The sequence below is a fragment of the Catharus ustulatus genome, chromosome 2 (assembly GCF_009819885.2).
Source record: "Catharus ustulatus isolate bCatUst1 chromosome 2, bCatUst1.pri.v2, whole genome shotgun sequence".
Classification (NCBI taxonomy): domain Eukaryota; kingdom Metazoa; phylum Chordata; class Aves; order Passeriformes; family Turdidae; genus Catharus; species Catharus ustulatus.
In genome coordinates, this window is record NC_046222.1 from 16,792,703 (window position 1) to 16,806,310 (window position 13,608).

Consider the following 13,608-nt stretch of genomic DNA (forward strand, 5'->3'; position numbering starts at 1 on the left):
GTCACTGAGAGAGGGCTCTGGGTTAGAGATAAGGGAGATTGACCACTGAAAATATTTAACTCATCTTCACTGTACCATGTGGTCATTGGTTTTGGCTTTTACCTCCTTTAAATAACGAGTCTTTGAGGTGTCTTTAATTTGTCTTTATTCTTCAGTCAAACAATATCATCACTGAATTGAAGAACGAGGTTACTGGTTGAAATACAAGTGCAGTGTGAGACAAATATGGAAGATAACACTTGGCAAATAAATTAATACAGAATAATAGTCTTTGCATAGTTCAGAAGTGAAAAGTAGGAGGCAGCAGTGCGCACGTGCTGTGAACTGACACACACCACCACAAAAACCCAAATTCCTAGGCGAACTCTTGCAGCTGCAAAGAAAACAAACCAAACCAAAAATACCCCAAACCTCAGAGAGCACTAACTATTAAAAACCAGGCAGAAAGGGAACTAATAAGCATTTTTTTTCTTTTTCTTTTTTTTTTTTTCCTTAACAGACCATGCTGCAGAAAGAGTGTTTTCTCCACAGACAGAGATGCCTTTAGATAATCTGCCTTGGCATTCCATAGCCTGTCATACCCGACTGTGATGCTCCTTTGTTGCTGCCCATCTGAAGGCCTATTACATTCTGTCCCTGCCGAAGCTGCTCTTCTGAAAATCCTCGTCGATTCTGCTGTGCTTTCCTGTCCAGATACACAAAAAAAGCAACACACATAGATGCCATCATTCTGTGTATGATCATGAAATCACACAGGGGTTGTGATCATGAAAATCAATCTGAAATTGGTTCATATCCCTTGTAATGCAGTTAAGCCATTTGCAGCATCCCATGTGCTGGACAATACTGGCTGGGCTAATTGCTTTCCTGCAGACAGAAGTAATGCTCTAGTCAAACCTACAACACTTCAGACTTTCACTGTTCCTTTTACTCCAGAACCCCAAGGGACTTCCCCAGAAGCTGTGACAGGTAAACTGTTTATGCAGTGTTGTATATAAAACACAAAATAGGGTTAATTAAAGCTCTTAACAGGTGTAGTCCATGGGATCTGATCCATGAGACACTTACCTGTGCTGTACTACAAGCTGATACCCATCTAGAGCAACAGTAAAAACTAGTATAATTTAACTCAATGGAGTAAATAAAAGCTGAGTTTACCCAGAGCAGCAATGGGTCAGAGAAGGGCCTTGCTCATTTTTGCAGAGGGGACATTGGCTATCTGCAGGATAGAACGTTTGCTTTGTTGCCATTTCCAAATCTCTCACCTCCTAAGTAATATATTTGCCCTTTGCACCTGTGTCTCAACTGTATGACAGTCCTTTATCTGCTGTCAAAACATACTGACCACTTTTGTTCAGTGTCTCTGGTCTCAAAAGCCCTTTGGATCAATGAAGCTTTGTTGGAGCATAAAAGGAGCCTTTTTCTCCCTGAAAATAGCACTGAAGGCCAAAGTGGCAGCTAAGAAGAAGGATAAAGTTTGCACTCTGCTGCCTCACAAGAAACTGTTCATCTTGGATTCAACTTTCATTTCTACTAGGAAGGGAAAACAAGTGATTTACGACGGAGAAAGATCAGTCTGTTGCCATCAAATGAGCCATATGAGTCGGCAGAGTCCCAGACTGAGGGAGGCTTTCCATCTAGCAGACCCCACTCCCATGTGGGTACAATCTATTTCCTTGCTCTATCTCTTTGTCCCAAGATCAGGTTACAGGTTACCCTGCAATATGGCATCGAGTTACAATCCCCCTTTTCTTCCCCACCCCTCCACTAGATGAGAATACTAGATTAGGTACCTGCTGCGATTGAAAACCATCAACATGATCCTCTCTGTGAGGGTCAGATCCTGCGCTGTGCTGAGAACCCTGGCTCAGGTCCAAAAAAGCATTTAAACTCTCTGCTAGGCTCAGGGTGTTCAGGGCATTGCAGGAGATGAACACACGTCCATGTGATAGCCCAGCAAAGCAGAATGGGGAGAAAGATCCAGGACTGACTACAGTAATTTCACGATTATAAGCCGCACCATTTTGACTAAAATTTTGGTCCGAACCCAAAGTGCGGCTTATAATCAGGTGCGGCTTATATATAGACAAAGAACGAAAAGTTGCTGGTTTAGTTTGGAGGACAGGTGTCTGTTGAGAAAGGCAGGAGTTTCTCTTTGAAATGGAGAATGCAAACCACCTCTCTCCAAATTATTATAATTTTGAAATCAAGGGGCTTTCAGGCAAAAATATGGGAATTAGGAATAACAGTTCTTTACTAGGGAAATTAAAATAGAAATACAGTACTACAAAGAAACAAACTCCAAACCCTGACAAAGTCAGAGTACAACCTGACACCGTCAGGCAGGGTGTTGGTAGCAGTCCCATTAAATGGTGATTGCAGTCCCCTTGCAGTGACAGATGTGGCTCAGTTGGAGCAGTGCTCCTGCAGAAGGTGCAGTTTTCCTCTGGAGTCCAGTGGAGAAAGGGGCTCCCTTAGTGTCCCAAAACCTCTTTTTTTTACCTTGGTAAGAAATGTTGGGCTCTTCACCCTGGCTGGAGCAACTTTCAATGGGATGCAGTAATTTTATCAGTCACACAGTGGGACTCAATTGGCCATTAGCAGAAAATGACTGGCTGGAGGAAGGATGGGGTGTGAAAAGATAAAGAACAATGCCCTGCCTGGTTTCAATGGATGGCCCATTAGCAGATTATCTGCCATTGAGATAAGGATCACTGTCCCCACCCTCAACAGATGGTGATAGAACAGATACCTTTGATCACACTCTGTATTGTAACGTGCGGCTTATAATCAGGTGCGGCTTATATATGGACAAAAACCAAAAAGTTGCTGAAACCCAGAAGTGCGGCTTATAATCAGTGCGGCTTATAATCGTGAAATTACTGTAATCATTTTTTCAGAATGAGTCCTCAGGTGGTGAAGGATAGACTATAGATCCCACAGCTCTTGCCAGAAAGCTCACTGTTTTGGAGGAAGCACTCAGAACTGCAGTGCCTCAGAGAGCAGGCTCCTTTCACTGCTGCTTAATTTCCTTTCCAGAATACTTACACAGGCAGCAAACTGCTGCCAGGATCTCAGTGAGAGGATGTTTTTAGAACAACTCCTATTACCTAATTGAATCTCAGGTTCACTGTGTCTGCCTCTATTTTAATTAAAAAAACAGGAAAGCATTCTACTGTTCTTTTCTCTTTCCTCCTAGAATTTTTTGCTATGTTGATGAGTACTTCCACAGAAAGTCAAAAAGTAATTAAACAGGGGAAAAAATGAGAACTGCAAAGATGAAATAAAGGGATAGACTAAAGGATAGCCTGGATATGCTAATAAAAGTTGATTATATGTATAGCTTGGATCATATAGATTTTTACCATCATAAGCCCCACATTTAGTATGTGATGGTCTTATAGATAACAAGATTTGTTTATAGGTGGAAATGGCCTTAACTGAGACTAAGAAAAGAGGTGAAGGCAGGTCTACTCACCTACCATGTCTCACACTATGTCAAGTTCTGTTTGACCTGTCTGATATCACTCTTACCTAAAACTGAGCACACCAGATCTGTCAAATTTTTGTGCCAACTTCACACCCGTGCTTGTGTTTGCCAAGGCACAGGATAACAAACAGCTATGGATCCATGAACCTTGCTAGGGCATGCAAGGAAGGGGGCATCAGTCTGATGGCACTGGGGATGTGAGACACTGCCAATGGAAAGTTAAATGGCTTAGCTCAAGTGTGGCTTTATCCTAATCACTGTAGATCCCTGCATGGATACTCTTATGCCCTTTGACATTGCTCTCTCAATTTAACTTAAGGCGATTAAGAATCAGCCTGAAAGCCCTGAATTATCAGTAACACTGGGGGGCAGTGAGGGGGTTTGGTCTGCCCAAAGGGATAGGGAAGCTCAGAGAACAACTCCTGACTGGCAACGTGCTGTAACACCAGCTTTCCTTAAGTCAGAGGCTATAACATGGTATTTCACAGGGACTGCAATAGATAGGGGCTGGCTGTGCAAGCAGTACAGGCTGGACAGACAGCTAGAAGAGAAGGGAGGTGATCACATCTTCATCCATGCCAACAAAAACTGCTCCCACCCACAATTAAGAGTCCAGATGAAAATTAATTTTTCCATGTGGGACTTTGTTTTAGTTACATAAAACAAATAAGCCTGTCTGGGTCATAGTGATTTCATGTCTGGTTTATATTAAAGAATGTAACTGGATTTGAAATCAATTTTAAACCTAATTATATTCCATAAATACAAATCTATTTGTGCAGTGTATTAAGTTAATGTAACCTGATTTCATAAAAAGAATACATAGGAGTTTGCATTTATTCACCTAAAATTCAAATCTCAGATTCAGTTTAACCAGCTCAGGGTTTAAGACAAAGTGAAGTTTGCTTTATTTTTGCTGAGCCTCATCTAGACATCAGAAAATTCAAGCAAAGAAAATTCAAGCAGTCAGCACTCTTTGCTAACCTCCCTTTGACATTTCTGCGTAAGAGATACTCTTGGATGGCAGAAACTAATGTCAATAATATGCCTGTGGGGCAGGAGAGTAACTGTGGGAGGATTTCCTTTTCTTCCTGTTCCTGCTTTTTGGCCTTCCTAGCCAAAACAAATGGAATTTTGGAATAAATAAACAGCTTTGCCAAGACAGAGAATTCTTCACAGGTAAGTGGTGCTCCCCAAGAAAAAAGATGCCTAGGAAATGAAATCATTTTTGGTTTGATGAAGAAGGTAAAGAGACTTCATGCCTTCTCTTTGCTCAGTGGTCACTACTTGGGGGTTCACAGACATCCTTAACAGCCTTGTCTTCGTTAGTCTTTCTGTGTGATGTGAGAGAGCAAACCTGATGATGAATGTACACTTTTCCTGCTTCCCTTCTCTAGCCTCCAGAGAGAAAAACCTCCCTATTAGAAGGAATATTGGGAAATATTCTTCCCCTCCTTTCCCAATAAATTTCCTTAAAGCCTAAAGGCAGATGATATTACCAGCTTCCCAGGGAAGACAGCTCTGGGCAGCTGAGCTCTGGACTTTACCTGTGGAACCAGGAGGGATCTCCTTTGTAGCAGCCATCATCCTTGGTGACTGCCAAGCTGCCCAAAGCCATTAAGGTTCTCTGCACTGCTGCCATGTCCTTCCCTAGAAAGCCAGACAGTGGAATTAATGCAGGAAATCCTTGCACAACAAATAGTTTGGCACACTGAAAAACAGTTTTATCCAATGTATTAACTAAATCCCTCAGGTCCCTGAAGATGTGCATTAATAGAATTATAAATGCTATAAATGGCTGAAATGAAAGTACTGACATGCAAGAGCTTATTAAAAGTCAACAAAGGGATAGACTTAAAGCAAAACTTATTTTTTCAGATATTTTTAGGTTTCCAGGCCTTTATTATTTTAATGCCTTCCTTCAGACCATTTTAAGTCTATAGAATCCCTTTGGCAAAATTTTCTCCTAAGGAGATATTATTTGGTAGACAAATAGTGGTAATATACTCAGTAAAATGTGGCTGAAGCAGAATAGTTTGTTAAATAACAGTGCTGTGTCTCAGTTTATTCAGAGTAAGTTTGATCCCTGTGCTAACAGAGCTCATAGCAGTTCTGGGAGCCCTGTGCAGATAAATTCTATTAGCCCTTCCCAAATTAACTATCAAAGCACCTCCCTAAACCTTCCTACTTATTATGATATTATTCAGTTTCATACCTTTAATTTCTTCCATTTGATCCACTATTTTCCCACATTATCCCTGTGCTATCTTACTTCATTCCTCACTTCAGAAAGTCAGGGCTTGTCTCATCTTCAGCCAAATAAAAGTTGCATAACTTATTATCCAATCCAGACATGCTATCTTTTGGAATACTTTCTAGCAAAAATAAGTTACAGCAGGTACTTCCAATTGTGTGAGGTGGCAAGTTATTGGAAATCTGCCTTTTCTTCCCCTTATAAAATCCTTCCATAAGCATTTCTATTACTCCTTTCCCCTCTTTCATTCCAGTTCTTCCTCTTTCCTGAAGGAACATATCTAGTTAACAGATCTGATTCTGGTTTTTCACATGTGAGAACAAGCAATTAAAAAAAAAAGGAGACACCAGAGACAGGATGATAACAGAATTCAGAAATACCTCCAGTGGGCCAACATTAATGAACATCACTGTAGATGAGTTTGAGTGTAGAGGGAAGGGAGCAGTGCACACTCTGTGTTTATGTAGAGCATCACCCTGATTACAGGCAGATGCAGTCCAGGCTGAAGGGAGGATGGCACACTAAAGCTGAAAACATTTATCAGCTTCCACCTGTGCCTGTCATACAGACTACTAAAGTTTATAAAAATCCTATCTGCAGGGGACCATTTGGTCAGAAAATAAATTGTCAACCCTCCAGAACAGATGTGTTTTACATCCTGTATTTTACATCCTGTATTTTACATTTTACTGCACTTAAGGCAAAGACAAGGTCCTTGCTCGGGAGGGCTGCAGAGCCAACATCCCCCAGGCTCACATCCCCAGGCAGGAGCATGAGCAGGAACCTCAGAGCTCCCAGAGCAGCAGATGCACCATATGCTGTAACAGATGCCACATACAGCGTCCTTGGGATGCCTCCCATACAACAGGAGTGCAGTGACTGCCTGGGATGAAAGGAGATGAGGAGAAGGATTTAAAAGTGAATCAGCTGAATAATGACGGCAAGCAAAGGAAAAAAAAAAGGCAAAAGGAACAAAAGACAGGCAGTGAAATATGATGATCAGCCGTGCAGAGCCATCTGGCAGCCCCCCCACGCTCTGTGCTCTGCTCTGCTTTATCTGTCAGTGACGAGTGGGAGATGCTGCAGGGGGAAAACTCAGAGAGTGGGAGCTGAATGACACGTGACAAAACAAAGCCATGGCTCTGCTCTGCAGAGACTCCTTGCTGCATATCAGGAGTGCTGGGGGTGAGGGAAGTCCTGGACCCAAGTGGTCTTGTGTCACTTGCCCTCTTCCAGTGAAGGGCACAAAGCGCTCGATGGTCAGCATTAATTAAAAATAAAAAATACAGGGAAAAATTTAAATTTCCAGTGCAGTCACCTGACAGAAGAGATCATACACCTTCCCTGAAGCTGGGTGTGACTCTGGTATTGCAGCAAATTGGACTCAGTACTTGTTTATTGACATATGGGCCACCCACCTGGCCCACAGCTTCAGCCTCTCTGCAGGGACCCACACTGCTGACACTCCTGCACCTCAGTGTCCTCTGCAGTGTGCTTTGAATAGCACAGCCTTGGAGAGGAACTTGGCTCTGTTCTTAAAGCAAGGAGGAAGGGGTCTTTGCTCACTTCTTGTGCTAAGCCTTTCTCTTCAGGGGAATCCTGTCTAGAAGGACCTCCTCTCTAGGTCCAGAAAGGGAAGATTCAAACACAAAGATGGAGAACTGCTCTGCAGAGTACTCCTGAAATGCTTTTTTTGTAAATGTTGAACAAATACCCAGTGGTGCAGCTGCCTTTTGCCTGCCTGGAAATATATCAAGGAGGGATCTGTAAAAGGCAGTCGTGTATGTGGATCAGGGAAAGCTGCTCAGCACAGTACATTTATGTAAGAAGGGGCCAAAAGAGAGATGATACTTCCCCTGGATCAAGAAGCCTCAGAGATGAAAAATGCAACAGATGGACTGAGTGAGTTTGAAACAGCCAACAGCAGATCATATCCTAAAACATTTTCATTAATCATTGCTAAGAATTTCAAAGCAAAAGCTCACGGAAAACAATTAGTGCAAGGGGAAAGCTGTTTTTCAGTCACACACTTTTCTTTCTCTATAAACATACACTGACAACTCTCTTTCTAAAGGGATTATGGTGTGAAGTGTAAGAGTGCTGCAATTATGAAACAATGAACGAGAGACTGTCCTTTCTGCCCAGCTAATGCATCCCTGTTCAGACAATTCGGCCCCGAAGCAGCACAGATGCCAGAGGTCAGAGTTATGGTGAGACACAAAGAGCTCTCACTGCTGTGGAGACAGACTGTTTCATCCCAGCACTGAAATGAGCAGCAGGAAGGATGGTAAAAAAGGGAGTGGGAAAGTGAGGAGTCACAGTTTAGCTTTGGGAAGTCTTAAAATAACAGTGAAGAAAAGCCTTGTATGTTTTCCTCCTAGGTTGCAAGTTATGTTTTGACTTGCTGTCCTCTAGTAGTTACTATCTTTTCACCTTATATCTGAGAAAAGTGATGAGTGCAAAGAAATCAGGAGACAGTCACTAGCATTAAGAGCATTTTTTCTTCAAAGCAAGTCCTTTTCCTGGTAAGGATCAATGTACCCTATTTTTATATGCATGGTGGGAAGCCATCATGAGTTGCAAAAGACTGCAAAGAACAACATCTGAAATGAGTGATTATCATTCCTTACAAGATAGATGGAGCTTCTCTCTCAACAGCCTGCTAGGCTGAGAGGTGGGAAGGTGTTACTTCAGGGAAGTGAAAATCCCTTCACTTAAGACATGTAAAGATAGATTGCATACAGCACTAAAGACTGAACTGGAATAAAAAATCCTGCCCTTGTACCAAAGGTACAGATTTGTCGAGCAAATCTGGCACTCTGAGACATTTACAGCTCCCAGTAACTCCAGCTGTCTGTAAGTCTTTTCCCTCTAACCTATTCATGAAGAGCTCCCTAGTCCTTTGTTTCTCCTGCTGTCCTTCAGAGGAATGATCTCTTCCACATGAATCCTGACTGCCTGTGAAAACACACCCCACTTTCTCTTGATGTGTACTCCTACACAAACTATGCTGGCCAGCTTTCCCAGTGGATTGTTTTCCTCTTTCCACTGTTAGATTCTCATGGAAGATCTTTGACCCTTTCATATGTGCCTTTCACTACTGTGCAGCTGTCTTTGCTCTGAGCACTCAGCCAAAGCATTGCACCACCTTGGCCAGGGAGATGCGGGATCCAGAGCGTGTTTGGTTGGAGCACCAGGATGGGATGTGCCACCACAGAAGTGGGCAAAACCAGCCCCATGAATGCACAAATGACTCAGCTCTTCAGCAGCTGGAATACGCAGTTTCCATTTTGAGCATGGGATGGAGACAGACTTCACCTGTCTCACTGTAAAACCACAGGAGCACCCTGAGTTTTTTTGCTGTTGCCATAGTGACCTCTCCTAAAAGACTGTCTCCTTAGAGAAGCTCAGCTAACAAGACATTAAGCAGTGAGTTTGTTTCTCACTAGTCATAAATGAACCCTCATAAGCTTCACAGAGGCATATACACTCCTGGGAATGCGTTTCTTAGCTCCAATTTAAGCTTTGCTTATAATTTGAAGATTGCAATAAAATTTTGTAATCAGAAAATCAGGGTTTCCCATGTTTTTACTAGGAGCTATTTACTTTTAAATAATTAGCAGAGAGAACAGTTGTTTTATTAGGTCGTGAATTTCTATCAGAGTGATGGGGTTTTGGATAACACATGAGCTTGGAAAGGTTCTGTTATGCCCTCAGGGTAATATAAATCCCTCAGAGGAAATAATGCAGCACTGGAAGGACATGGTAATGAGGTAAAGCAAACAGAAACAAAAGATAATTACATTAGAGAATATGCCTAGACAAAATGCACATCAAAGCAAAGTAAAATGAAGACTGTAAACTGACTTTCAGTTTGTTATTTTTACCTTCCCATAAATCCACTGTCTGGAAAATATCTGTTGTTCTTACTCCGTAGATTTCAGCAGCTTTTAAGAACTGAGAAATTTGTTCCATCTGCTTGAAAGCCATTTTTGATTCAGAAATCTTTGCAATAGGCTCATTTCCCTTTGGATGCAAACTGTTTATTAACTTGCATAACAGCTGAGAGATAAAGACAGAAACAAAATTAGAAAGCAGCCACCAAACTAGATGGAAATTTCTGCACATTAAATGATGCTGCATAATGCTTTTGACCTGGCCAGTTTCTGTCAGGGACATAATTTCTTCAGTGAAAAACAAAAAAAGTCAATTGATAATAATCAAAGTATATTAGAAAAGCATTAAAGCTTTCATTAACTGAGGCAAAAGCCTAACCATACAAATCCTAATCTGCTAGAAACAACAAAGCAATCACTGGTAGATGTTATATAACAACTGACAGAGAAGAAGCCTCATGCCCAAGCCAAAAAATAAGCAATGTCAATTGAAATGTTGTTAAAGTCACTTTGGCAGAGATTCAATGATTAGCATAGTCTTACAGCCACTGCAAACAGCAGCATCTGCCTGTTGTTCAATAAACCAATGAAATTCAATGTTTTAGCTACAGAATTATTCCCAAGAAGACAGTTATGACACAATCCTATCCTTCAAATTTGCAATATCTCTTCGCCTTTCCTTGTCACCACTCATTATTTCTTTAAGATAAAAGCATACTTATCAGTTTAAAAAAGATCTCATTTAACTGCAGGAGAAAAAAATGCTGAAGGAATGAGTCATGCTTATATATAAAACATGCATGACTCATAAGAATCATAAATATTGTACTGATCTCAGTGGACTAGTAGAATAATTTATCTTCTGCAATTAAGACTCTTGGTCAAAAGGAAATAACTCTGATGCTAAGACATATATTTTTGCACTGACCATGAGCTCTAACCAATTTATCTAAATGAAGACAGAACACAGGGGGACTGTGCATACAGAAACATGGAAGTGTGCAACTGGACAAAACACTTACCGTTCCATCCATCAACCAGGTCTGAAAATGTTGCCTTCCAGGAGGAGGGTGCTCTATCTGTTCTCCACACTGTACAATAATCCAGTTCACCAGCCTAGACTCTAATTCCGGGTCGTATTTCTGTTCAATCTTTTCCTGAACTTCTCGGCTTAAGCCATAGCTTGGTCCTCTGTTAGCCATCTCTGGAAACAAGGGAGAACTTAGTGGGCAGAGTCCCAGTCTACACCTCTGAAGTATGCACAGGAAAATTAAAGGATAAAAGAGTGAGCAGCCTGCCCTAAATGTTAAATAGTTGAACAGATGTTCATCAACACTGAAAGTAACTGTATGGCACCGGGTTATAGCTCCACAGAACAGGGGAGGGATCAATGAGGGAATATCATTTTCCAAAAGCACAAATCAGACACAACATATTTTTTAAAAGGAAGGGAAAAACAGCAGTCCCCCCTGCCCAACCACAGAAACAGAAGAAAAGCACGATTTAAAACACAGTAGGTTTTAAAGAGAGACTTCTGCGATGTTTACAGAGAACACAATAGGGTTGTCAGATCAACATTACAGCTGCCTGCAAATCCAAAAGCACTTTAAAATTGCCTACCTAATACTTGCTAATAAGAAGAAGGTTGTGCATGGGAGCTTAAGCAATCCGATTAAAGATGCAGTCCGTGTCTTCCTCAGCAGAGAAGCAAGGATGGCTATCCAGAGATCAGCACGCTGAAAAGCGAAGATGAATTTAGGAGACGAAGGATGCCACAATGCCCTGCTGCTGCTGCAGCATCGTGGTTTGAAGAACTGTGTATTGATTTGATTTTCCTCACATATGAGGAGGGTCAGAGCAGGGGCGTTGCTAAGAGCCATTAAAGAGACCTGCCTCCTCAGTCACAGCCCAGGGATCCTGTTTGTCTCGCCCATCTGTGCTCTGTTCTCATGCATCTTTCCTCAGCCTTGCGCTGCTCACCCCACAGGCTCTGATTTACTCCACCTAGTCTGCATCAACCCAAACTGCACGAAGCAGCCCGGTGACAGATAGGGGGAAACACAAATAGAGGCACTCTGTTAAATGAAGGTGATAGATTAACATTAGTTTATTTTTTATCACAACCCACAAACAAACCTTTTTTCTCCCTGTTCTGCACCTTGATAACAGGCTGAGAGTGTGACAAATGATTTCTCCTCTTCCCTGTTCAAATACTGATTAAAAGTTTGAACAAGGGGAAAATAGGATGAAAAGTGAAGAAAAAGAAGGCAGATGGTAGAATATTATCATCACCCTCTCATCAGTATATATTAGGCTATCAAATAGTAGAATGGTATCCTGAAAAACAACCCAAACCATGAAACCAAGGGGAAATCACTGAAAACTAGCAAACCTGCTATAAAGCACAAAGATTTTACTTTCTGCTGCTAGGAGTCAGCTAACCTCCAGTGATAGGAAGGGAGCTATGCCCATGTACAGTTGTTTAAATTCTCATTATACCACTCATACAATGTGGAAGGCAAGAGAAGAGTTAAGACGAGACTTTTCTTGTGGTCTGATTTAATCTGATATTAAACAAAACCACTTTGCTTCTTTCTGAGTTACACGAGACTTGGTCAAATATCTTTCATTCATGCTGCATTATCCAGCCTAGTAAGAAATAGTTTCCTTTTGGCAAATGATTAATATTCAGCTTGATACGCAAGGAGGTTGATAAACCTGAGATGGACCCACAATCAGTTTGACTAACAAAAGTCCTTCTGCTGCTTTTGGAAAGGTAAAAATAAAGGGGGAAAAGCCATACAGTTCCTTGTATATCTGTTGCATAATGGGTTCTTCACCCATTACTTTCTCATTTTAAGATTCTGAATTCTCAGACTTATACTGCTTCTGATGCTGCTGGGCTTGAACAGACTCAAGAGATGAAAAATTTAATAGATGACCTAATTCATTGTTGTCCTCCACAGGCATTTCATTTAGTGCTTTCTCCTCTCTGCACTGGTAGTTTTAAACCCCTGTGAAGCACTTGATTACATAACTCAGAGCATGCTACGTGACAGGGCCACCACTTGAGCACTTTCCATCTCAGTGAGCATGGGCTGAAGGCACAGCAGATGCGCAGGAACCAAGGCTGCAAGCCCAGGGAAGGAACAGGCTGCAGCTACAGCAGGGAGAGGCAGAATATGATTTGGACATCCTTTCCCTTCAAGCAGCTCTTCAGGGCTGGGCTTCACCTCTTAGGCCAGTCCCACAACCAAAAAGCTTTATTTTGCACTTTTTGCATTCTTCTGTTTAGAATGAAGCTACCTAGGGTACCTGGCTGTTTCTGGTCTCACCAAGGGGCTCAGTGCTCACTGGCAACAAGATTTCACTGAAGTCACCTACCTACCTTTGCATCAGCCTCTGACTCTGTTTCCTAACTTGGGGACAGGCATGAGTAATTAATTTAACTCTCCTAAGCTGCAGAGCAGAGGTTTCCCCCTTCACAGATGTTGGCTATGCAACCTGTTCTCAAGGGACTTTTCCATACTGGGTAAGCTGAAAAGCTTGTCCATCAATATCAATTTTTAATAAGGCTTTGAAACACTGGGAAACTGCAGAAGATTGGAAAAATGCCAGCTGCCCACCAACATTTTCCAAAGTACCACTAAACAAATCATGAGCCTGCTTTCTGTGCCATCAATCCTGGGGAAAACAATGGAATTTTTTTTTTGTGATAATGTTGATGCAATTTACTAAATGATCTGTAATATATTAGAGTTGGCTACTTCATGACACGTTGATTGGGGAACTAAACCAATTCTGAAACAACATGACACAATAGAGAGATTAAAGCTGGCTAACTAGCAGATCCTGTAATATGACTGTAACTGAAAAATCATTAATGATGGTGGATATTTTATTCAGTTTGTACAAGAATATGTTCCCAGGCCTGAACTATTCAATGTTTTAGAAGTCACAAGAAAACC

The 13,608-nt window shown here is 41.6% G+C and overlaps 1 protein-coding gene across 1 annotated transcript; it reads right to left on the reverse strand.

Annotated features, from left to right (window-relative positions):
* Positions 1 to 128: 128 nt before the first annotated feature.
* Positions 129 to 11,646, reverse strand: TAGLN3 (transgelin 3). Its single transcript, XM_033051764.1, has 5 exons — positions 11,261 to 11,646; positions 10,663 to 10,844; positions 9,632 to 9,806; positions 5,038 to 5,140; positions 129 to 685 (listed from the first exon to the last, which is right to left on the reverse strand). The coding sequence occupies exons 2-5, from the start codon at positions 10,840 to 10,842 to the stop codon at positions 544 to 546; spliced, it is 600 nt and encodes a 199-aa protein (XP_032907655.1). The 5' UTR covers positions 10,843 to 10,844; positions 11,261 to 11,646; the 3' UTR covers positions 129 to 543.
* Between the last annotated feature and the right edge of the window lie 1,962 nt (positions 11,647 to 13,608).

What these genes read in the sequence shown, in the direction of transcription:
- TAGLN3 (XM_033051764.1), bottom strand. Translation starts at nt 10,842, where the DNA reads ATGGCTAACAGAGGACCAAGCTATGGCTTAAGCCGAGAAGTTCAGGAA. An exon ending in CCTGGTTGATGGATGGAACG is followed by an intron (nt 9,807 to 10,662) that starts GTAAGTGTTTTG and finishes TTTATCTCTCAG; the next exon opens with CTGTTATGCAAGTTAATAAA. An exon ending in GATCCCTCCTGGTTCCACAG is followed by an intron (nt 686 to 5,037) that starts GTAAAGTCCAGA and finishes GTATCTGGACAG; the next exon opens with GAAAGCACAGCAGAATCGAC.